Raw genomic sequence first — 25,131 nt, forward strand, 5'->3', positions numbered from 1 at the left:
TGTGGCCTCCAGACTTAAACCCAACGACAACCAGGTGGGACGTCAGCCCAGTGACACACCCGCCTCCCCGTCTACAAAGGGCCTAACAGTCTAGGAGCTGGGGGTCTCGGTGGGCTCCCTTCTCGGCCTCCCGGCGTCTGTGAAAACCTGCTCGCTGGTGCTCTGGGGAGAGCTGGGCATCTGTAATGGGGTGGGGAGGGGGCAAGATGGGAACCCCCACCCAGTCCCCACTCCTCCAGGGGGAGGGAAAGCCTTTGCCCACTGATTTTGGGGCGGGGACGGTGGGAGACGCAGGACGAGTGCCTGCACCCTGCAATCAGACAAACGGGGGTTCCCCTCGAAACCCACAGGGCGGGAGGGGCCGGACCCCTCTGTGCTACCTGGCTCTGCCTGCCTCGCTGGGTGGGTGGGCTTCACCTTGGACCAGTCAGCCAGTCATGAGGGAAATGAGCATTTCTCTGATGTCCTGAAGGGTGGCCCATCCCATCTGCCTGAGACCCTCCTCTGGCCACAACTGAACCGGTGCCCAGATGCACAGGAAGAGAAGTCACCTGCCCACAAGCTGGTCAGTTGTCTGTTTTTTAAACAAATGTAGGAGGGTGGGCAGTGGGTGCCCTGTGTCGTGGGGGCTGGGAAGCCTCCATTCTTCAGGTTTCATCCTGTCCATCTGGATGGCTCATAGCAAACACTCAAGTCCATACCCGGTCGGCTGGCCCAGAAATTTGACAAGGGTCCATCACTCCTCTGTCCTCTGTTCGCACTCAGCGACGTCCGACCTCCCCATGGCATCTGATGTCCTGAGGACCCCGCATTCTCCCATCATCCGCCTCAGTTCCCGAGGCTCTTCTTGCCCCCCATGGATGGGCTCCTACCTTCCTGGTCCCCAGGACAGCGCCCCCAGTCTCCCACAGCCTCTCTGCTCCGATCACTAACTATGATGAATGATAAACCAGTGTGTAGCGTGCACCTACGAGGTGCGGGTCTGGGGACACAGCCTGCAGGGTGGAGCGCCACGCCCAGTGGAGAGACGTGCACACGGGCCATGAGGGGCCCAGAGGATGGGCTGCCGGGATGGACACTGGAGCCACGACAGGAAGTAGGGGAGGGTGGGCTCTGGGGACGAGGACAGGGCGGCAGAGCACTCAGCACAGGTGAGGCCCCAGGGAGCGGCGCTCGGTTGCTGTGCTGGACGCATGGTATCCCCCCAGATTCATGACCACCCAGGCCTCGTCTGGAAAAAGCATCTCATCAGTGCAGTTAGTCAAGTTGAAATGAGGTCGTCCTGGGTTCGGGTGGGTCCCCATCATGACTGGTGTCCTGGGAAGGGTAGAGGCAGACGGCGAGGAGGCGGCAAGGGCTGGAGAGCTGCCGCGACCAGCCAAGGAGCGCCCAGAACTGCCAGCAGCCCCAGGACAGAGCCCCTCTGGGGAGGGGCAGGGGAGGGAGCGCGGCCTGGCAGGCGCACGGCTTGGACTTCAGACTCCAGAGCTGAGACAGAATGAGTTTCTGTCTGAAGCACCCAGTCTGTGGTGCTTCGCTCTGGCAGCCCCAGGACGCCTGGTCCTGGGCCACTGGGGCATCTGTGGGCACCTCCTCTCCCACGAGAAACGGAACGATGACAGAGCCACGTGAAGCACATCGCCTCTACAGAACGTGAAAGCTTCACGAGGAGAAACGAGGACACTCAGCAAGGTGCCCTGTGGCACAGGCCGGGCAGGGCCCACCTGGGCCAGGGACCAGGGCGCTGTCCAGGGGTTCTGGGTTCATGGGAGACCCCTGCAACCAACGGGAAACACGTGAACCCTGGTTCCGTGTCAGATCAGCAGTCTTCTGAATGCGAGCGGGCGGGACCTCAGAGCCCCGGGGCCCTGATGAGGGTTACGTAACAGGGACACACAGGGTGCTTTCATCACGCAGCCGCTGTCTGAGAAAAGGCCGACTGGCACCCTCACGGGCTTGGGAAGCATGTAAAAGGCTCACAGCAGAGCTTTTGTGACACCGGCTCGGAGTGCCCAGCAGAGCCCAGCGCTCGGGGCAGAAAGCTCTTCCCGGGAAAGCAGCACGCGGCTTGCGGACGGCCATGGGTGGGGGGGCCGCACTCACCCTGTTAAAGCGCTTGGCTTGGAAGAGGTGGCCGTTGGCGCGGTACAGCTTCCTCCATCTTCTGGCTCCCCGGCGGTAGATGGATTCTGGACAGAACACGAGAAAGGTGTAAAGAAACAGCAGGGTGGCCCGCGAGCCCAGCTCCCCAACGCGGGGTGCCCGGGGGACAGGATGCCCCATCCAAGTGGCCGGTGGAGCTGAAATGACAGTGTCCCCCGGGGACTGTCCCCTCTGCTTCCCCTCACCTGGTTCTCTAGTCACCACTGCGGCTGCTGGAGAAGGGGACCCGGGCAGGGAGGACGGAGGTGGGGGCAGCCCCGATGGCAGCCGGGACCACCCGCAGGGACGCTGCCCACCCGGGGTCAGGCTGTAAAGCCACTCGGGCCCTGTGCGCCCTCCCAGGTGTTTCCTTTTCCACCCTCTTTCCCTCCGGGCATGAAAACTGGGCCCCCTTTCCACACAGGTACGTGGCTCAGATGGGCCGAGAGCTCCCGCGACATTTACGTCGGCGGAGGGACCCTGGCTGCCGTGTCCACGGTCGGCCTGAAACGCAGCGCTCGGCCAGCACCACCCACCCCTGCCCCAGACACCGGAGGGAAGTAAAGTAAAACCAACGGACAGTTCGGTTCAATCGCAAGTTCCCCCAAAACTCTGCTTTCCCACCACGCGTTCAGCGACTCAGACTTCACGGAAGGGGGCCGCCAATTACACACGCCGGGATCAAGCGTGTGACCCGCATCCTTCCCCCCAGTGGTTCTAGCTTTGCTCCTTCAAGACGCTTGGAAACCAAAGTACGTGAAAACAAAATATTCAGGATACAAGGGGAAGCTTTGTGCTTTGACAAAGTCCTGCAGTAAAGGCGACTTTCATGGGAGCCATGGAAGTGCCAGGAAAATACTAATGTGGAAACTCTAACGGAATGTTTTTAAAACAAGCAATTACCAGCCCCGCCTGGAACCTGCCAGAATCGGGTCACAGTGATTGCAAAGTGGCTTCTCTCCCTTTAAATGGGAGAGTAAGTGAGAAACCAAGCAGCCCGGGTGCCCCTGGAAGCAGGAGCCCCCAGCTGCCCCAGGTGCCACCGGCGGCCCCTCAGATGCACCGGAGGCCGGGCTGGAGGCCGCTCCACCCTCGCCCGGAGGTCCCACCGTGGGACTCGGGCCAACTCCCACAGCCCACCTGACCCTCGGCTCTAAGGATGCCCTGCTGATGGCAGCATGTGGACGCCCACACCTGGTCCTCCCGGCCCGTCTGGCTTGACTTGGGGGAAGTCTGGCCCACGGGAGGCCTCTGCTCATGTCCCCAGGACTGACCACCCCATGAGAGGCGTTCACAACCCGCAGAAGGAGGGGGAGGCACCAGGTTCTGGCTGCTCCTTGTGCTCAGTGCACGAGCCACGTGAAGGTCTAAAACTGCACCCCACTGTGTAGCCTTCAGATGCGATGAAAGCCACTGGAAATAGGAAACTCAAAGACGCCCTAGCAGAGGCCAAGGGGTATCAGGGAGCCCACAGCAGGCTGGAGAGCTCACCAAGGGGACAGGACAGAGGACCCGCATGACGGACGGTGGGTGAGGCCCCTGTATCCCCAGCGAGAAAAACCCGGACCCTCGCTGTCAATGACCAAGTATGTGTGTCCCCCAAGTTCACATGCCGGAGCCCCAGCCCCCCGTGGGGCTGCATGTGGCAGTGGGGCCCCTAAGGAGGCAACGAGGGTTACTGGCCACAGGGTGGGGCCCCCATGCTGGAAGGACAGTCCTTCTAGACCCCAGAGCTCTCCCCACCACATGAGGACCCAGGGGGGTGGAGGAAGGTCCTCACCAGGAACCCGCCTTCAAGCACCCAGACCTGATTCTAAACTCCAGACCCCTGAGAAACCAGTGCCTGTGCCTGGGCCCGGGTGAGGCCCTTGTGGCGAGGAGACCAGGACGCCTGCCCACCCACGCAAGCTGTGCCCTCGAAGACACGGGCTTAACCAGGAAAATGACAAATTCAGAAGGAAATATAGACGATCTTAACAATCCAAGGGAGAGAAAAATTCTGAAAACACAAAAGGCACTGGCCAACTGGAGGGAGGGGACACATCCGAGAACAGTCAGGTGAGGACGTGTGTCCATCCAGGGGCCTCCCCAAGAGCAGAAGACCACCACCCGTCTGCACTGCCAGCGCATACGCAGGAGGCGGGGTGAGCCATTCAGGACGCGGGAGTAGCGGCACAAATCAACAAGGAGAAAGCAATAAGCACACAGCAAGAGACAGGAGAGCCCCCACCCCAAAGACCCTCGAGGACCAGCGCGCCCAACATGGCCTGTGCTTGGGGGGGTCTGCTCGGCACCAGACACGCTCATGGAGAAGAGTGCCCGCTGCCCCGCGACCCAGCAGCCACGCTGCTCCGTCAGCGCCCAGGCAGTCGCACGTGCGCGCAGGGACGCTGAAGGACGCTAGCAGATGCCCAGGTCCATCGGCAAGAGGACAAATAGCAAACTGCACGCGCGGCCGCCCAGGAAGGCTGGTCCGGCGCACACCCGACGTCAGCCACACTCAGCAGCGCAGGCGCACCTTCCAAAACTGAATCCAATCACACACTGTCAGATGCCATACTGACGCACGTGAAATGGGCCCTGCGACAGGATGCCCTCGTGAGACTGAAAAACACGCAAACCCGACAATGTATTTGTTCAGGATACGCGGTCGTGCAATGAAAGCGTTCCAGCCAGTGAAAGGCCACGGGCGCTGGGCCCAGTGCGGGGGCAGGGGGACGTTAAGCTCCGTCCCCGGGTCGGCCGGTAAGGGCGCCGCGGCCGCCCCGCTGTGGGCGTCACAGCACATGAGCTGCATGTTCCCAGGCGCCTCTGGCGCTGCATTAAACCACGCGCTCTCAGCGCCTCAGAGACGCAGGGGGAGGGACCAGAGGTGTCCACAGCGATGTGGTTAAACTAACTTCAGATCCTTAGTCTTAAAAAGAGCCAGGGGACAGACAGCACAACAGGTGACAGGAGAGGGGCAGATGTGAAAGTGAAGGGAGAGGAGGGGGGAGGTCAGTGGAGGGCAGACTGGAGGAGGCTATGTCCTGCCAGGGCCCCCTCTGGACGACCCGCCCAGGGGACAGGGGAGCGCGTTTCCAGCACGCAGGACGCCGTGCCACATTAGGCAGAAGTGTGGCCTTGCTGTTGTCTCTAGCTGGAGACTGAGCATGGTTTCGGGGGATGGGCTCGGCGAGGGGCGGGATGTGGTGGGTGGTCTCGTGTGTCAGCTGGGCTGGGCCGTGGAGCCAGCTTTGACGGATGTTATTCCCGATGTTTCTGCGCAGGTGTTTCTGCGTGGGGCCCACGTTTGAATCTGGAGTCTGAGGGAGGCAGGCTGCCCTCCCTAGTGCAGTGAGCCTCGTCCGATCAGGTGAAGGCCAAGCAAGCCGGAGTCCTGCAGTGGACGGACATGGGACCTGAAACGTAGCGGCAGCTCTCCCGGCACCCAGCCTGCCGGCTGCCCTGCAGGTTCTGGACTCGCAGCCTCCGTAGCTGCGTGGGCCAGTCCCGTACGACAAGCCTCCTGTGTGTACACACACGCCCTGTTGGTTCTGCGCCTCTGGAGGGCCCAGACTTACACAGGGTCTCAGGTGGTACTTCCACCCACCACCCCCAGAAAGCAGTGCCCAGGTGACTCACAAGGAACCACCAGAGACCGCAGGGTAGCCCTCACTTGTAAAGAAATACACGCTTTCTGTTTTGAAGTAATTTCAAATGAACAGAAAGCTGCAAAGGTGGGCAAGAGAGCTCCCCTCCCGTGTAACCTGCCTGCGTTTCCAGAGTGAGCGCCTGACTCCCTCCCACACGGTGGGAAGGAGAGAAGCACACGTGTCTTTGGAGAACGTGTGTGTGCAGCACTTCCGAGGGCGGGTACCCTGGGGAAGGCCGGGCTGGCCCCCAGCCCTGCTGCGGGCACCGTGCTTCCACCGCCCCAGAGACCCGCAGGTGGGCCGCACGGCCCTCCGGAGCAGCCTCGGGCCCCAGGGGTGGCTCGGCTGGTCCCTCACGCTGGTTCCCTGGCTTCCTGCTGGGCCGTCGCCCGGTCAAGGCCAAGCTCGGAGCTGGAGCCCACTGGACACCCAGAGCCCACCCGGTCACTTCCCGGTGCCCGAGCTTGGGACGCAGCGCTGGCGGCAGTCGATCCTCGGGGCCCTGCATACATTCCTGCAAACTCAATTCAACGCCCTCAGAGAAGCTCTCTGCTCGTCTCTGGGCTTCTATAATTAGGGCAGCTGCAGGGACCTCAACCAGCCCAGTTTCTATGGCAATCGAGTGTCTTGAGAGCTCTGACGAGGCGAGGAAAACACATTTTAAGAAGGCGCTTAGAGCAACAGGCTGCGGAACAAACCAGCATCCCCCAGGCTGGTGGGCGGGCGTGCGGCGCGCCGGGTCAGCAGGTGGGCGGGGCAGAGCTGGGCCTCTCAGGCGCTTGCTGGACACAGCCCCACCGCCCGGGGTGACCCGCGGCCAGTGCCTTGGGACCACGACGGGGCGCAAGGGCCAGCCAGGCGCCTTCGCAGTGGTTCCAGGTCAGTGACCCAGCCCGAGACGAGGCCAGGGAGCTGGTGAGGGGCCCTTGGGCCGTAGGAGGAGGTGGGGGGGGTCCTCGGGCAGAGCGGGATCTGCTGCCCCCAGACCCAGCTCGTCCCAGGGGAGTGGTGTCCACGGGGCCACCGTCCATGGGAGTCCACACCCAGGGGGCAGGGCCCACGTCAGGTTCTCACTCCACGGCGCCCTCACCAGCCACAGCTCCACCAGAAGGCTCCCACTACAAGCTGTATGTGGCCGTCTGAAAATGGGATCTGAGGTTTTGGGTGGGACGCCGGCGTGGCTCGGGGAACGCATCTGGTGCTGCTGCGAAGTCCAGGGGACCCCTGGCTGGGGCCCTGAGGGTCGACGGAGAGTGTGGACACAGTCAAGGCCCGTGGAGCTCACAGCTCGCCTGCCTCTCTCTCGGGACTGGAGTCACCCGATCGTGGGTCCGGCCGCCCACTGCGGGCACCCTGGGTGGTCACCGTGTCTCAGGACGGCCCGGCACTGTCCTCAGAGCCGTCTCAACCAGAACCCACGTCCTCCTCCAGCTCCGTGGGTCATTCTGATGGTGGGGACAGTGCCGAGCAGGTTGCAGCTGGGCCGGGTGGGCGGCCCTCTGTGGGCCTCGACGCCGGGCAGCCCCACCCGAGGCCCTTTCCCATGCGGCTTCCTGCCCCTTGTCCCCACTACTTCCAGGTTGAAGATGTGACTTAAAACTGCTGCCCCGAGAGGCAGGTGAAGGCTGACGCACTGCAGACGCAGAGCTTGGGAGGCCTCGGAGCCACCACAGCAGGAGGCTGGCTGCAAGGGGACGGTGGCAATCTGGTCCTGTCAGCAGGCCTGGCTCCCCTGTCCCTAGGCTGCAGGGGCCACTCCTCTCACAGGAATTGCAGCCACAACACACAGGAGCTGGGTGAGAATCTGGGAGGGTAGCGGCAGGTCCCCCGCTGGCCAGGGTGAGGTCACGTCCTGCCGACTCCGTCCTTGGGGGACCCACTCCCGCATCGGGGACACCAGCCAGTACCTCGTGGGCTCCCGGGACACGAGGGGAGATGGACAGAGGGCCCTGCCCTTGGAGCAGACAACAGCAGGATAAATGTGGTGACCAGGGGACTCGGAGGCCCGGAAGGGCAGAGCCCAGGGAAGCAACATGGGGCCTGCAGTCCAAGCCGGGCGGCCCAGATCTCCTCGTCTGCGGGGCCTGAGTCACTTGTCACTCTAAGTCCCGGTTTCCTTGCCGGGAGGAGATGGGACAGGCCACTTCCCGGGTGGCTCCCTGCCTTCCTCACGTGGCCTGCACTGCTGGGGGGAGCTGACCTCATCAGCGTCCAGAGCAATCCCAGAAGGGCAACCCCAGTGATGTCATTGCTCCAGGGTGGTCACGTGACCGGAACGACCCAGTCAGACTGCCATGGGGGCAGGGACACAGGATCCAGCCGTGGCTGGCTGTGTGGACGAGGCGGGGCCAGCAGAGTCCACACTCTTAAGGATGGTCATGGGAAGATGGAGTGACCAGGGCCGGGCTCTGTGGGACCCACCCCAAGCCACCGCCTCTGGACACGTGCTGTGGGGGTGTCACGTGGGGGGCTGCCCGTCAGCTGTGGCCACAGTGGTCTGTGGAGCACCTGCCAGTGCCACAGCCCCAGAAGCAATGGGTGAGCGGGTCCAGGCTGAGCCGAGGCCACACCGCCGGGCACACAGCGGAGCCTCCCGCGGAGGGGGTGGGCCAGGACCAGCACCCAGCTTCCATCTCCCTGGGCCTCACGGGTGGCAGGGAGAAGAGGCATGAGGGACCCCCAACACGACGGCCCGCGTGCAGAGCGGCGGGACAGACATGCGTTCCCTGGGCTCAGCGACGCTCAAGGGCTTTTACCCGCTGGACTCCCTTCCTGGGGACCCAGATGGACACCTGAGTCATGCCCTGTGAAGGTCGGGGACGGTAAGCTCTGTGGACAGGAGAGTGGCCACGTGGGGGGGACGTGAGGGAGACACACGGGAGGGGAGGAACGAGGCGTGCTCTTGTGGCAGGAAGGCTTCCTATCTCCCTTAGGAGAGGCTGGGAGAGGCGGACAGAAGAGGCTGCGGACGGAGGAGGCTGAGTCCAGACACTGTGCTGAGACCCCAAGCAAGCAGGTTAACTCACAAAGATGCAGGTGCAAGGGGGACAGGCTCATGCAAAGGACCAATCTGAGGACCAGGTTTCTGACTTTTAAAAAGAGAAATGCTTACGTAAAGAAAGGTCTCTGCTTCCTGGGGGCAGGACCGCATGGCATCCTCCAAGTGCAGCCCAGGGCCCCGCGAGCACGAGCACGAGCACGGGCTAGGGGCGACTGCGTGGTCCAGACCCGAGGGCCGGTCTCCGTCACTGCAGGCTGCTGTCCCAGACCAGACGTGCGGTCTAAGAACAGACCTCAGCGGAGTCCGGGGCGCAGGACCAGGGTCGCAGCCTCTAGGTTCCCGGGGCGCAGGCCTTCCAGGCTCTCCGGGGCCGCCCCTCTGTCACCAGACACCGTGCGTGACCGTTAAGAGACCCAGCCCTAAGAGGTGTATTGAGAGGGAGGGGCACACACCACAGCCTGACTTTCTAATGATTTTTATCACAAAGATACAAATTTGCTGTGACACGAGTTGAGTTCTGATGAAACAGCTGCCCGATATTGTCACAAAGATATATGTCACAAAGACGCTACAGGAAAACGTGTGCCGATGTCCAAGGAACCTGAAAAGTTCACGTGGACCCAGCTCATCTCTAGGCAGAGGTCTTCCTTCATAGGGGCACTTTTTATAAAAAGCACAAGTCCTGGGGCTGTTCCCCCCGCCGCGCTCGCCCCCCCCCCCCACCACCGCGCTGTCACAGACCCGCCATGCCTGCGGCTCGGAGCCCGGGGCACAGGGGGCTGCACGGGGCGCTGCTGGAGGAAGCACCCGGGCCAGGAAGGCGTGTACCCTGCCCGCGGAATGGGGAGGCGGTGAGGACGCAGCCCTCCACCCCGAGGACAGCCAACAACGAGAACCAGGCCTGGCGTCGCGGACGTCCAGTGGTCAGAACATGAGAGGACGCGGGGTCGGGGGGCCGAGCACACGGCAAGGCCCGGCGCCCATGGGTGCCTGACCGGAGTTCAGGGTGACGGAAACAGCCCAGACAGGACAAGCTGCCTCTGTCCACTTGGGACGCTGCAACAGACCCCACAGACGGGCTCCGACACAGGAATACACCTCCTCACAGGCTGGAGGCCCGTGACCAGGGCCCAGGAGGCCCGGGCTCTGGTGACGGCCTCCTCCCGGCTCAGAGACGGCTTCTCGCTGGCACCCATACGGCAGAGAGAGCTGATGTCCCCTCTTACGGGACACAAACCCCATTGTGGGGACCCCACTGTCAGACCCATAGGCCTCATCTCCAAATATGTCAGGGGTCAGGAATTGGACAGAGAAATTCAGTCCCTAGCAGTCTGTTCCTGGTCCCCCCAAATCCATGCCCTTCTCGCATGCAAAACAGTCACCCGATCCAACAGCCCCCAAATATTAACCCCAGCAGCAGCTCTGAAGCCCCAGGTCTCATCTAAACATCACCTAAACCAGGCAGGGATGGGACTCGAGGTGTAGTTCGTCCTGAGGAAAATCTGTGCAGCTTGGACCTGTGAAACCAAGCTGTATGCTTCCAAAATGCAACATGGGGACAGGCAAGGGACGGCCACTCAGCTCGGAAAGGAGAATTGGGAAGGAGGAAGAAGCGACAGGCCCCAGCAAGCACCAGCCCCGCACGGCGAGTCCGTCAGATCTTGAAGGCGCAGGAAGAATCTCCTCGGTTTGACGCTCTGGCCTCCAGCCTCACCTGGAGAGGCAGCGTCACCCGCCTGCAAGGCTCTCTCAAGATCCAGAGGAGAGGGGGCTGTGGAGAGATGCACCTAAAACCCGGGTTCCCTTTGAGGCGTCTGCTGAGTCCTACGCTGCAGAAGTTCAGGGCAAAAGGCCAAGGGACCAAGAAGAAAGCAGATGCTAAAAAAAAAAAAAAAAAGCCAGGCAGGGATTTCTGGCTGATTCATGGGGCTGAGGAGACAAAAGCTGGAGATCGGGGTGCCGGTGACCCCCATACCTTTCCAGCTGTGATACAGAAAGACACGAAAGGAGACTGAAAACTGTAAGCCTCCAGTGAATCCAGGTGACGTGTCCACATTCCGGCTGCCAGGCTAAAATCAAATCCTCTCACGAGGAAAATAACACCATTCAGAGCTCCTGCCGCTTTTCAAACACAGTGTCTGATGTTCAGCAAAAAAGGAAAAAGTAAATACCAGGCAGGCCAAGAAGTAGAAGCATTTGACTAAACAGCCAATAGAAACGGACTCACGGGAGGCTCAGGTATCAAATTATACTTAGAAAGTCAGGTCAGGTCTCACCAGGGAGCTGGACCTATGAAAAGCAAGGAATCAAATTCTAAAAATCCTAGGACTTTGGAAATCCTAAAAGTGAAACTAGTCACTGATATTAACAATTCAGGAGACAGACTTAGGAGCAGGTGAGACAAAGTAAGAGGCGGCTGTAGAGAAGCCCAGAGGGGCCAGGACGGAGAGAAGCACCGAAGACGGCAGGGGGCACCCAGATGGCAGGCGGCACCCAGACGGCAGGGGGGCACCCAGATGAGGAGGGGGGCAGCCAGACGTCAGGGGGGCACCTAGACGAGAAGGAGGGTACCCAGACAGCAGGGGGTACCCAGATGGCAGGGGGTACCCAGACAGCAGGGGGTACCCAGACGGCAGGGGGCACCCAGACAGCAGGGGGCACCCAGACGGCAGGGGGCACCCAGACAGCAGGGGGTACCCAGACGGCAGGGGGCACCCAGACGAGGGGAAAAGCCAGGGCAGGGGGAGGGGGCAGGGCAGCACCTGCGAGGACACTGCTGTATTTTAGAAAAGAGACAGAAGACATTGTGCCCAGATCCAGAAAGCTCTATGAACCTCAGTCGGGATAAATTCAGCATGTCCTCCTCTTCTGCAAGGCTGCTGAAATAGAAGGACAGAGGCCATTTTCAAGGCAGCCGAGGAGAAAGAGACGCATCACCTCTGGGGGAAGGACAGGGCGGGGGCCAGAGAGGACGTGCCAGGGGTGCAGAGAGGTCACTGCCCACCGAGACCCCACCCGGACGAATGTCCTCAAAAATGAAGGCAAGAGGAAGACGCCTGCACAGAAACAAACCGGCCACTTGCCAGCAAGTCTGCGCCCGGGAACTGCCGCAGGGAGCCTTTTGGGGAGGGAGGTGGTCCCGGAGGGAAGCGCCCCCGGCATTGCGAGTGCGTCCGAACGAACGCCTGTGCAGAGCAAAGCGACCACGGTGACCGTGGGACGTGAAACGCGAACAGAAACCACACACGTGCCAACAGCAAAAAACCGACAAGGGGGTCACACAGCTGAAGGGGTCTAAGCTCCCTGCCTCACCTGGAAAACAGCGAAAGCAGTGACTCAAGGTCGTTCCAAGAATGTGCCGTGATTTCTAAGGCAGCCAGAGTGTGAAAAAGTCACATACTACTTAACAAAGTTAATAAAAGTTGGGGGGAGGGATGGAAAAATAACACCTGATTAAACCAAAAGAAGGCAAGAAAAGAAGGCGGGCCAGAAGAAAGAACGGTGTGGCCGATTATAAAGTAAACAGCAAGAAGACAGATGTAGCTGCAACTTGTCAGTATGACATTAAATGTAAACAAATTAAATACTTTAGTTAAAAGACAGGGATTGTCAGACCAGGTGAAAAACAACTACCTTCTTGTTTATAAGAGCCATTTCCAAAATACGATACAGAAAAATTGAAAGTAAAAGGATGGAAAAAACACACACACGAACACTCAGCTCCCCTCACCCTGCACGTAGGCAGCCACGTGAGTACCAGCAGAGGAGACTTCAACGTTAAAAACGCTTTTTATCTCGAAGAGCAGCGTTTCACGATGACAAAGTGCTGGTTCAAAAGGAGGACAGTGGTCCTAAATCTGTGGCACTCAACACAGCACGAAATACGCGAAGGAGAACAAAATTACAAGGAGAGCGGTAAATCCCCAAGAGCTTGGTACCTATAGATGTTAAAGTTCTTTTAAAAGGGAATAGAAGTGTGAACTATGTCAGTAAGTGTGATTTAGACCTTGAAGCAGCCTTAACATCACAACTTACTGAAGGTGACGAAAGAGATACACAGTCTGAGCAGCTGGATTTGTGTCTTAAAAATTAGCCCTTGGACCTGACACATTCCCATAAAGGAAACTCTAAGCTCACAGGGCTTTACTGGGGACGTCTTCCAGATAATTAACGCAGAAACGGTATCAATCTTATGTAAACCTTCCCAAAAGAACTTAAAAAAGCTCAATTAATTTTATAAGGCCAACGTATACCCCCATGTTTAACTCTGAAAAATTACAAAAAAAGAACATTACAGTCAATCTCGCTCATAAACATAGCTGCAAAAATACCAAACAAATACCAGCAAATTGCATCCAGCAAAATACAGACAGGAAAACACACTGCGACCAAGTACGTGCCCTAAGGGAATCCGGGGCCCGTGCTGCACGCAGAGCCAATCAGCACAGTTCGCCTCCCCGACGGGATAACAACGTGTGTTAAGAGGTGAGGGGAGAAAAGCGACTGATATAATTCTGCATCGTGCAGGATAAAACCCTCATACAGGAGTAAAACAGAACCTCCTAAGTTTGACGATGAAACTGTGAAAACCTTCTACTGAGATCGAGAACCAGAGGGGGCCACGTCACCGCCTCTGCCCCACGATGGTTCAGGAAGATGAGCAGTGCCAGCGCTACAAGGCGACAGGTGAAGGTTTGGAAAAGTGACAGTAAAAGCCACTCACTGGCGAATCGGTGGTGTGTACAGGAAACCCAGCAGAACGTGCACACAGAGCACTGGGGTTAATACGTGAGTTTACCGAGGCCGCAGGACCAGAGTTCAGCATGAGCAATTCACTGCATCTCTCCACACATCTCTATAAACAAATAAATAGAAAATACGACCATAAAGTAATGCCACTTAAAGCAGCATAAAAACGTAAGTGCCAGTGAGGTGCTCGAACGAGGCCCGTGCAGGGCTGCTACACACAGGGCTGCTCACTTGACAGAAAGAATTTACAGACACACTAAACGCACGTTCACGAATTAGAAGCCCCGATACTGTAAAGCCGCCAGTTTCCCTATGTTGATCTATGAACTCAATTGCAAGCCCAATAAAAAAAAAAATCTCACTGAGTTTTGGGAAATTTATAACCAACTGTAAAACGTGTTTAGAAATGGAAAAAGCAAAAAACAGCCAAGATAATCCTGAAGAAAAACAAAGCTGGGGGACCTACACACATGATATTAAAGTTCCTATAAAGCTAAGTTAAAACAGTGTGAAATTGGTGCCAAAGGCCAGTGGGCCAGAAGCCCAGGGAGGGGCCCCCCACAGACCACTTACGACAAAGCTGTCACTGAAACGTGGTGAGACGGGGCAGGTGACCTCGACCCGGGTCTCACCCCCCACCATGTCACTCCCAGGAGCTGCAGGACTGAGGGCAGCTTGTGACTTGGCGGGAGAGGGCGTGTTCGGGGCCAGAGGTCGAGGGGAAACTTCTTCAACAGGATACAAAAGGCACTGATCATAGAGCAAGGCTTCATTTTCCATCCGTCAAGAGACAGGCAAGCCTCTGGGTGAGGGAGGGCGCTGGCAGTGCCGCATCCACACACACAGAGCTCCTGCAAACCAACACGGCAGGCGCGCAAACGCTGTGATTGTCTCTAAACAACCAGACTTTGAAACAGAGCAGAAGACGTAGAGTGGGTCTTAATGTGTTAATAAAGTCCAACTGCAAAACAAGTTTCTTCTGTAGAGCACAGGGAACTGTATTCAGTATCTCGTAGTCACCTACAGTGAAAAAGAAAATGGAAAGGATTGTATGCATGTTCAGTGTATGACTGAACCACTGCACTGTACGCCGAAATTGACACAACAGTGTAAATGGACTAAACTTCAATTAAAAAAAAACTGACTGCACTAAAAAAAAAAATAAAAATAGACACACTGGGGACCACTGGAGCAAGCTGGTGGGAAAACTGCTTATTCCACCGAGACCTTAAAGGCCAAGAAAATGAGAAGACGCTTAACCTCAGGGTAAAGAGAAGCGTGAATCAGGGCCCCCATCCGATGCCACTGGCGTCTGCTCTGCTATCAAAAAGCTCTGACAACCCAGGGGCCAGGAAGGATGTGGGAGAGGCACGCCCCCCCCCCCCCCGGAGGACCTGCGAGGGATGGGCCGTCACAGCCGTGCTCCTGGCACGTGGCTCCCGGAAGCCTCGCAGTGTCCGCTGAATGCCGAGGGGACTGGCTTCAGGCTGGCGGCCGGGCGTCCAAGGCAGGATTAGAGGACTGGATCATTCAGCCCCACACCTGACACCGGGGGAGGCAAGACGGACCGCAGGTTGAGTTCATCAGCAGTGGTCAATGATTCCATCAATCACTCCATGAGACGTCCGTCAGAACTCCTACACGGCAGGGTTTGGAGGCTTCTGGGTCGGGAACACGGGGAGGTGCTGGGGTGCTCCCAGATCTCGCCCTGTGCACCTGGCCCACCTGGCTGCTCCCCAGTGCTGTTCTCACTAAGCCAGGAAGCCTACGGCAGGTGTCTGCCCGAGCTTCACGTGCTGCTCTAGCAAACGACCAAACCCGAGCAGGGTCCTGGGAACCCAATGCCCACTGGCTGGTCAGAAGCACACGTGGGGACCTGGGGCCTGGGACTGGAGGCTGAAGCGGCGGCTGTTCTGCGGGACCCAGTCCTTGACCCGTGGGGTTGGCGCTGACCCCGGGCAGACGGCATCAGAACTGAGCTCAGCCGCAGGACACCCAGCTGGTGCCAGGCCCGGTTGCTTGCAGGGAAAAAACGCACACAACTCGTGTCAGAACACAGTGCGAAGTGTAAAACCGGTGCAACTACCTTACAGAAATGTTTGTCAGAATCAAATGAAGCTGAATGGACACGCACCCTGCCACCTGGGCGTACGGCCCTCGTCCCGGTGCCCCGCTGGACACCACGTACGAGCCACTTACACGACATGGCAACCAAGCCCTAGACTGGTGGCCCTGCTCGCGGGGCCGCAGGTGGTCAGTGGGCCGCCCTCCACACTTCAACACCATCCTCCCGACCTCAAAGATTTGGGGGGCGGGTCCCCGTCTCTCTACAACATCAACGACCTTGACTGTCCCCGTCCTTGTCTACATCACAGACCCCCACTCCTCAGAACTGCCCACCTCTGAGGACGGGTCCACGACCGCACCCAGCCCTCCCCTCTGCCCTGATGACGGCCCACCTCCGCGACGCTCCTTCTCGAATCTAAAAGGCCAACAGCTGTGAGAAACACCATTATTTTAGGCGCCACCAGGAAAGAAAAAAATGTTGCCAACTAACCTGGGACACACAGGACGCACCCAACGGCAGAGACGACGGGAAGTGAGAGGTCCGCCCCGGCACTGACGGAGTGGTGCGTGTCTGGGGGCTGCTCCCGGCTCTTCTGAAAGGAAACCATCCTGTCCCTCGCCCCACACGGATCTTTTCCACTTGGGTAGAGATCTGGGGACCTCGACGGGCAGATGGTTGGACAGGAGGCTGGACCCACACATGTGCCAAATTTGTGTAAATCCTGAGTGTGAGGAACAAATCCTAAGAAACAAGGTCTGGGAAAAGGATCTGGACCACCTGAAGCGGGAGCTCAGAGAGGGTCTGCAAAGGCGGGCTTGTCCCAGGCAGGGCTGGGCTCCAGTGGTGAGCTTGGGGGGCGGGGCTGCAGAGTCAGTGTCCCCGGTACCCAGGCCGGTGGCAGTGTAGTGACAGCAGCGAGGGGTGAGGAGGGCGGTTCTCCCAGATGAGCAGCCCTGGGAGGCAGATCCGAAACCAGATCAAGAGGCTGGGGGTCGCCCTAATTCCAGTGGACCCACAGGCTGTGCGGCCTCTCCCTCGCCTTTCCTTCCCCTTGGCTCCTCCCAGCCTTGACCCAGCGCCCGTCACACCTCATCTTCCCCAAGTCCCCAGCCCCTCCTCACTGCCTCCCTGGCCCGAGTCCAGCTTCTCCCCCAGACGCCTAGTGGCATGTGCCCCCTCCAGGGTGCACCCCACCCCTGTCACCCTCCCAGGCCCCACCTGGCCGCCCGTCTCACCTGTCCCCCTTCCCTGGCTCTCGTCCCCACCCCGGCTCCTTGGCCGATGTGTGGTCCCCTCTTGGCCCCCCAGGTGGTCTCCAAATACCTTCCCAATCTTTCCTCCCCCACCTCACCCACGGTTACAGACTGAATGCCTGTGTCCCCCCGAATTCCTGTGTTGGAGCCCTGACCCCAGCGTGATGATATCAGGGCTAGGTGAGGTCTGGAGGGAGGGGCCCCTATGATGGGATTAGTGTCCTAATAGGAGGAGGAAGGGGCCAGAGCAAGGGACACAGCAGGAAGGAGGCCGTCTGCCACCAGCAAGAGGGCCCCCACCGGAGCCCGACAAACCGTGCTGGGATGGCAGGTACGGCACCCGGGGGGACCCAGGTGGCCACGTCTGAGCTCCTGAGCCACCAGCACTGCCCCCACCCCGCCAGGTCCCTCTCCTTACACCCCACCCTGCAGGGCTGCACTCCCAGCAGCCAGGCCAGGCCATGTGCAGGGAGATGGTTTGAGGGTGGGCAAGGGACCAAGGGCACAAGGAGCCGGTGGCCCCCGGACGCGGCGCTGAGTGTGAGCCGGTATCAGCCCCGCCCAGAGTCGCCGCCATGGTCGGCGCTCCCCCCGTCCGGGCCCCTCCGCAGGCGTCCTGATGAGGGTGAGCCCGCGGGTTACAACTGGGCACGCTTCAGTGTCTGCTGCTGCATACGACCAGCAGGGCAACCCAGGGAGGAGGAAAGGCGGCTAGCGCGCACCCACTTACAGGTGAGCCAGCCGAGGCCACCCAAGGCCAGGCCAAGGGGCTCCGAGAGCTGGAGGTGGCTCCAGGCTCCCCCCACCCCAGGGCCCCGTCTGGCTCTCGTTCTCACCCCGGGAACCCTCCGGCGGGGCCCGAAGCCCCCAACACCAGCGTGCCTGGAAGCACCTGTGGTCAGCTGACGGCCGCCCCCAGACGTGCCCCCGCCCTTGTCCCCGGAGCCTATGGGTGTGCTGCCTTACATGGAAAGGGGACTTCGCCGGGGAGAGGAAGTTACGGACCCGGGGGCGGGATTATCCAGGATTATCCGGGTGGCCCAATGTCACCACAAGGTCCTTGTGAGAGAGAGGCAGGTGGTCAAAGATGGGATGACAGACGCCCACGGGTGCCCCCTCATCCCGGCCCCAGGGTCACGCAGGGCACCTCTAATCTCTGGACACCCCCATGGTCGTCCATGGTTGTCAAAGGCACCTCTCCTGCTGCCTCCCAGGACGAGGATCAGACCCTCTGTTCACACTGTCACTGTCACAGTGCCAGCCGTGCAGCAGGTGCTCTGACAGGACCCGGCCCAGGGGCAAATGCACACAGTGAGGAGCTCGACTCTGGAGCACCCTCAGGACACGTTACAGGGGTGCGGGGGGATACAGCCCACCCCCTGACATCGCTCAGCCAGCAAGCAGGCAGACCCCACCCCGGGCACCAAGGGCAGGGCAGGCAGCCCGCTCTGCTCAGGTGCGTGGATGAGCAGAGGGCAACGGGCTGGTCCCGACAGCCGCACGATGCATAGCTCCACCTGCAGGACATTCTCAAGATGCCACAGCGTGGAGGTGGACAGAGCTGGAAACCGGCCAGCGGCCAGCAGGGGTCAGCGATGGGGTCACAGTAGGGGGACCAGAAGGGCAGCCCAGGCTGGAACATCCTGCACCCTGACTGGTCACACACGTGATGAATGCAGCCGCCGTGGCGACGTGGCAAGCTGTTCCAGACCACACGGTGCAGCAAGTGCCACAACAGGGCCCTGAATTTCTGGCTTCCCAGTGCGTGTGAAGTGACGTTTACACTCTGCTGCCGTCTGAAGTAGGCAGCAGCTTTATGTCGGAAAAACCTATGCACTCACCTTAATTAAAAAATACTTTATTGCTAAAAGTGCTAACCACCACCTGACAACGCAGGGTGGCCACAAACCTTCAATTTGTAAAAAATACAGTATCTGTGAATTGCAAAAAGCAAAACACAGTAAGAGGAGGTGCGCCTGTAACAGAGCCATTAACTCGGCTGCAGCTGGCCGGTCTGCCGCTGCGTTAGCCACACGGATGTGACCGCTGCTCCTGTAATCTCCAACAACAAGGCCTTATTTTAACTGATTAAAAAGCAAACCTTAAAAAAACGAGGCAGTGGAGGAAACTGAAACGCACACTACCTATTTGGAGGCACTAAAAATGACAGTAAATGTGCTGTGTTTGGTAACACAGCTGTCTCAGGATGCTTGTCTTTCAGAGGTCTCTGCCGAGGCGTTTATGGACCGTGTGATGTCTGGGGTTTGGGGCGGGGACAGAGGGGCGGAGGCCGGTCAGAAGAGGGGATGGGCCTCGGTGAGGCTTCGCCGTCAATTCTTTGTGCTTCTGTAAATGCTCAGAATTTTTCGTAACAAAAAGTTTCTTAAAAAACCCAAGACACTCATTTCTACAGTCTGGTTTTCACTCCACCCCGAGCTGGAGCCCCACTCCCCGCGCTGCCAGCCCTAGGGGGAGCGGGCTCTGTCTTCGTGAGCCGCGCTCGGGGGGGCCGCTCAGTCAGCTGGGGCTGTCGGCCTGTCTCCCCACAGTCGCACACGCGCGGGGGATGAGGAAGCAGTGACCCCCACGGACAAGCCAGGAAGAGACCAATGAGGAACTAGAGTGAGGCCTCAGAGAGACAGACACAGAGAGAGAGATGATGGACGTGGGGTCTCCCTTCTCTCATCCTGCTGCTGTCCTGGGACCTTGCTGGGGACCAGGGAGGGCCCTCGGCTGCAGACTCACCCCAGGCCACGTGGACAGTGCTGTCCACCCAGCATGAAGGACTCCCGTCCCCGCCTCAATGCCTCACAGCAGCCGGCCAGCTCCTCCTGGCGGCCGTCAGCCATGTGACCACCTTGCCCTAAATCCATTTAGCTTGGACGTGCATTTAGCGAGACCGACATCCACCAGAACAACCAACCGCCGCACTCCGTCCACTCGCAGACCGGCAGGGAAGAGCCCCGTTCTGTTAACAGTGAGCCCCGGGCCGGCTCAGGACCGCCTCCCCCCGGCCCAGCTCCTTTCCCTCCGTGTCTGCACGCAGCCTGCAGGCCCTTCTCCGCAGCCAGGGACAAACCAGGGACAAACCAGCTCCCGGTCATCCGCAGGCACAGAGAGCCGCCTCCTTTCTGAGTGTAAACAGCGCTGGGCCAGTGAGAAGGGGCAGCGTGACCACGACACCCAAGTGCACGTGCACCTCTGAAGCCACGTGGCAGGAAAGCCCTCGGTGTACAGGAGACTGGCACTGGGACGGCACCTTCCCACGAACGCGGGGTCTTCAGCGTCCTCGCCGAAATGGTGCCATGAGGTCGGCACACACACTGAGGCTGCTGCCGATTAACGGGAATAAACCAGAGCTCAGTCTGGGCGAGGCTGGCCATCCTCGACTGAGGAAGTAACTGGACGCGGCTCACCATGAACGGGGGCTGCGGGTGGAGCGTGAACACCTCTAACCCCGAAGGCTACTCCCCTACTCGGAAGATGGTGCCTGCGCACCTGCCCACGCCCGCCTGTCCACGAGAGATCCACCGTCCAGTTCTCCCTTTCCTGGTCCTCCCAGGTCCTGCCAATCTTTTCCCAGCACTGGACTCCTGCCCCTTTTCCCTGACCCTCTGCTGCCACTGTCTGGCCAAGTGGGCAGCAGTGGGCTCCCCAGGCCTGCTGACCCCACCCCAGCCCGTCCAGCACAGAAGGACCTCCGTCCATACTCACACCACATGGCTCCTACCTCACAACAGCTGCAGGACAGGCCCCAGCTTCCCTCTCCTCCGCCGCGTCTCCAGCCTCACCGGGACCCTCAGCGTCTTGAGCTCCGTCCACAGCAGGCCCAGGTGTGCCTCATCCCCTCCCCGCCGGGACAGTCCCCTCCCTCCCCCTCCTCTCCACTTACATGGCTCGATGCGCCCGCAGGCTCACCTGTCTGCACCCTCTCCCCTCTGAAGCACAAACTCCATGCGGACAGGTGGTACCATCCTGGCCCTTCAACCAGACACAGTCACCACGGGGCCATGCACACAGGAGGCCCTGAGGAGCAGGCAGTCCGTGATCGTTAAGTCCACCATCTTCTCCTGCTGCTCCGCGTAAGTGCCCAGCATCCCCAGGCTGCCGTGCCCAGCCTCACGGCTCTACGGGGCCCGGAGCCCAGGTTTCAGCCACAGAGAACGTACCCACGTGACCCCAGTTCTGCTGTTGGGCTGCTGACCGCATTCAAGCCCCTCCTTTCCCCCATATCTTGGGGAGCTGATGAGAAAGCCCAGATGCCACCACCTTTGGTGCCAAGGGAGGTTCACACCCTGACACCCGGCCCAGCTCACCGGCTTCACCCCAGCCTCACCACTAAAACTCAGGCTGCCTCCCTGAGTCCTCTGGGACCAGCTCGCGAGCCCACCCTGCTCTCCCCCAAGAGACTCACGACGTGAACAAGGAACAGCCCAGATTATGAGGTGGGGGAGATGCCAGGAGCGCAGACACCGGGAGGCACTGGGCACCCCTGGCCGGGAGCAGGCAGTGTCACCCCTGGTCCTTGTCCACACAGCCCCTAATTTACCCTCCTCCTAGACAATGCGTTCCTCGAGGGCAGGAGCTGTACCCATATCTGTCCTCACCGCGGTCTCGATGGACAAACAGCGCTGACTTTTAAGCACCAACACCTCCTCGTCTGAGGGCCCCAAGGGAGCAGTGGGTTCCCACAGAGGGGAAGGCTTCCCTGAGAAAACGACTCCTTCAGTTGTCGTGATGTTAAAGACTCGTCAGGGTGGCGTCAGTCGCCGTGAGGGCTGGGGCGGTGGGTTCACAGCGCACGGGGGAGGGGTGGGGCAGGCCTGCGGGCATCCCCTCTCCATCAGCCAGCAGCACGCACCCCCCTTCCTTTGAGAGAAGTGTTGCCCCCCCAGACAGAGAGGCCTCCTTAGAGGAAACCAGTAAAAGCAGCAGTGGGGCTGGGCCGGCTCGGCCGCGCCTTTGTTTCCCGACCCTTTGCGGGGAGGGGGCTGCGTTTTTAGATGTCTTCTCTGCAAAGCTGTAATAAAGAGGAAAAAAACACAGCAGTTTCTAGGAACCTAGAAGCAAACAAAAGCCCACTTCAGACCTTAAGGAAAAGAACATAAATTCAAACAAATCCTGGGGCAGAGCAGGGGGAGTGAGTGGGGAGGACCCACTTGGGGACCACCCACCCCCTGGCCCGTCGCCCTCCTGACCTGGGGGCCCCACCCAGAAGGACGCCCCTGCACCCCCAGGCGGCTCGGCTGTGCGAGGTCAAGAGGAAAAGGGGAGGAGCAGGAGAAAGCTGGACTGGTGTTCCAAACCCCCGTCCACAGTCTTCCCTCATGAAGAGGGTCCCACGGGTGGGACGTGAACCCTGTGCGGGACTTCCCTGAGTCCCGTCGGCAAGCGCTGACCCTGCTGCGTGCTGCGACGTGTCTGGGACACGCGCGTCTCTGCCTGTGTCAATGCTGTGTCTACTCTGTGTCTACTGCGTATCTATTAAGAATCGGCTCCGTGTCCCTTACTACCTGGGACGCGTCCGCCACGTGTCTGCTCTGTCCCCTCTGCCTCCGCCGGGTATCAGATGCTGGTCCAGACTGAGGATCCACTGGGAGGCAGGCTCTGACATCTCCACTTCCCAGGCCGGCCAGCGGGGCTCGTGAAACAGCAGCATGGTGAGGACTCCAGGTCTGTTCGGTATTTCCAAAGCCCGCCGGAGCCTTGAACTCCAGGTAACAGAGCAGCAGACACGGGGGGGACACAGTGGGTAGGGAAACATGGGCTCACGCAGAGGTCCCGGGGCCCGCTGGGGCCTGCGTCTGCGCACAGCTGCCTGCCAGGGCTGCTCGGGGCGCGGGGTTGGGGGGGACAAGCAATAGGGCAGCTGTGAGCCCTGCTAGGGGAGGACCGCGCAGAGCACGGAGCGGGCGGCGCCAGGCGCTGGGCCTCACACCGGCCCGGCAAGGCCGCCACTCCCAGGGTCAGGGAGCCCTGTCCTGGGTCCTGCAGCCACTGGTGACACAGGCCACGCTCGACCGAGGTCATCTGACTCGTGGTCTCAACAGCTGAGCTAGAAGGAATGAACGAATGAGGAACGAACAAATGAATGAAACACACAAGCTGAAGGGAGAACAAGGAAATAGGAAACGAGCCTCAGGCCCCCCCGCCCCCCTAGTGGTCCCCACGGCCTCACGGCCAGGGCAAAGGAGAGAAGGGGACCCAGGGCCACCCTGGGGGGGGGGCGCCCACTGGCCTCCCTCTGGTTACTGGACTCATCTGGTGCGTTTTTTTCAGATTTCTCAGATCATGTTTGAGAGTCAACAGAGCTCTAGTAATTAAACACACAAAAGGGGCCTGCATCTCCTTGAGACGAAGGCTTTCAAGAGGTTTTAAGAATTTGCTGGAGGTGGGGAGGAAGCCCCGAGGTCTCACAGCTAAATTCTGACGCAGGGTTTATGTGCTGCTGTCAGAGCCCTCTAGGACGGAGAATCTTTTCATGTCTTTTTACCAAAAAAGTAACTATTTCCTCAGTGTCTTACTCTTTAGAAAGTCAGACCCAAGGAAGTCGGGGAAGTGCCGGGAGCCCCGGGCCTCCGGGAGGCAGCCAGCATCACGGGGCAGCCTCTCGCCACGCCCCCACCCCCACCGCCTAGGAGTGTTGCGAAGATTACCCACCAATAAGGCACATCTCGGGGACACTGTGGGTTTGGTTCTAGCAAGTATAAAGCAAATGTTGCCATGAAGTGAGTCACACACACGTCTGGATTCCCAGGGCCCATGAAAGGCACGTGCACACTCGCCTGCAGTCCACCCCCTGCGCTGCAGCTTGGTGTCCGGAGCCCGAGTGCACGCCTCGCTGGCGGGAAGCGCGGCCGGCAGCAGGCCGGCCCGTCTTGCCGCCGCAGGGCCTTCCCCGACGCGGGCCCTGCGCTGGTGGCTGCAGGCTGGGGCGGTTTCTTCACGCCAAGACCACAGCGATGCCCATCACGAACACTGGCTCTCCCTTTCCTGAGTCACTGCTCAAGCAGGCGATGCTGTTTGATTGCACTGTAGTCACAGCAGAACTTCCTTCAAAATCGGAGTCAATCCTCTCAAACCTGCCGCTATTTTATCAACTAAGTCTATGGAACATTCTGCATCTTTGCTGTGATTCCAACACCTTTCACAGCACCTTCCCCAGGCGTGGCCTCCACCTCGAGAAACCGCTTCCCTTGCTCATCCAGAAGCACCTCCTCCCCCCGCAAGTCCTACCTAGGCTGCAGCGACTCAGACCCACCTCCAGGCTCCAAGTCTCAATCTCGTCCCCTTGCCGTCCCCACCACGTCTGCAGCGACTTCCTCCTCCAAAGCCTTGAGTCCCTCAAAGTCATCCATGACGGCTGGAATCGACTTCCTCCAAACTTCTGGGGCTGTGGATGCTCTGAGCTTTCCCCGTGAATCATGCCTGCTCCTTGTGGCACCTAGAGTGGAAAACCTTCCGGAAAGGACTCACCGACGACCTTGCCCAGGCCATCAGAGGAGTGTCCATGGCAGCTGCAGCCTCACGAAATGCATTTCTTGAACAATAAGGCCTGAAACTCCCTGATCCCTGGGCCGCAGAAGGGATGCTGTGCCAGGAGGCACGGGAACAACGTGAAACCCTGTCTGTCACCGAGAGCTCTGGGGGCCGGGTGCCTTGTGGACGGGCAGGAATATTTCAAAAGGGATCTTTTTTCTTTTTGGAGCAGGTGGTCTCGACAGTGGGCTAAGATGCTCAGTAAGCCACGTGGCAAACAGGCGCGGCCGTCCAGGCCTTGCTGTCCACGTGCGGAGCTCAGGTGGAGGAAACCTAGCGTCATCCAGAAGGGCCCGGGGTTTTCAGACGGTCAGTGATCACCGGCTTCCGCTCCAAGTCGCCAGCTGCTCGAGCCCCTAACAGAGAGCCAGCCTGTCCCGCGACGCTGTGAAGCCAGGCGTTGACTCCTCTCCAGCCGTGAGAGTCCGAGAGGGCATCTTCCTCCAACGTAAGGCTGTTTCGTCGACACTGAAAAACCGCTGTTCAGTGGGGCCACCCTCACGCACGACCCGAGCGGGATCTCCTGGGGAACCAGCTGCGGCTCCCACGTCAGCACCTGCTGCCCCACCCACACTGCGACACTGTGATGACGGCTTCTCTCTCTCGACCTCATGAACCAGCCTCCGCCGGCTGCAGGCTCTCCTTCTGCAGCTTCCTCGACCCTCTCAGCTCCTCAGAACCGAAGGGGCCAGGGTCTTGCTCTGCACGAGGTTTTGGCTTCAGGGAAGGTTGTGGCTCGTTTCA

The 25,131-nt window shown here is 59.7% G+C and overlaps 1 protein-coding gene across 3 annotated transcripts in view; it reads right to left on the reverse strand.

The window, feature by feature from the left end:
• Window positions 1–25,131, reverse strand: part of PRKCZ (protein kinase C zeta) — a 93,424-nt gene that overhangs the window by 30,544 nt on the left and 37,749 nt on the right. For all 3 annotated transcript variants that reach the window (XM_064494164.1, XM_031463845.2, XM_031463847.2), the window contains one exon: window positions 2,104–2,189. In XM_064494164.1, the coding sequence (XP_064350234.1) occupies window positions 2,104–2,189 (86 nt within the window). The remainder of the gene's footprint in view (window positions 1–2,103; window positions 2,190–25,131) is intronic.

Source organism: Camelus dromedarius, chromosome 14 (genome assembly GCF_036321535.1).
Source record: "Camelus dromedarius isolate mCamDro1 chromosome 14, mCamDro1.pat, whole genome shotgun sequence".
Lineage (NCBI taxonomy): Eukaryota > Metazoa > Chordata > Mammalia > Artiodactyla > Camelidae > Camelus > Camelus dromedarius.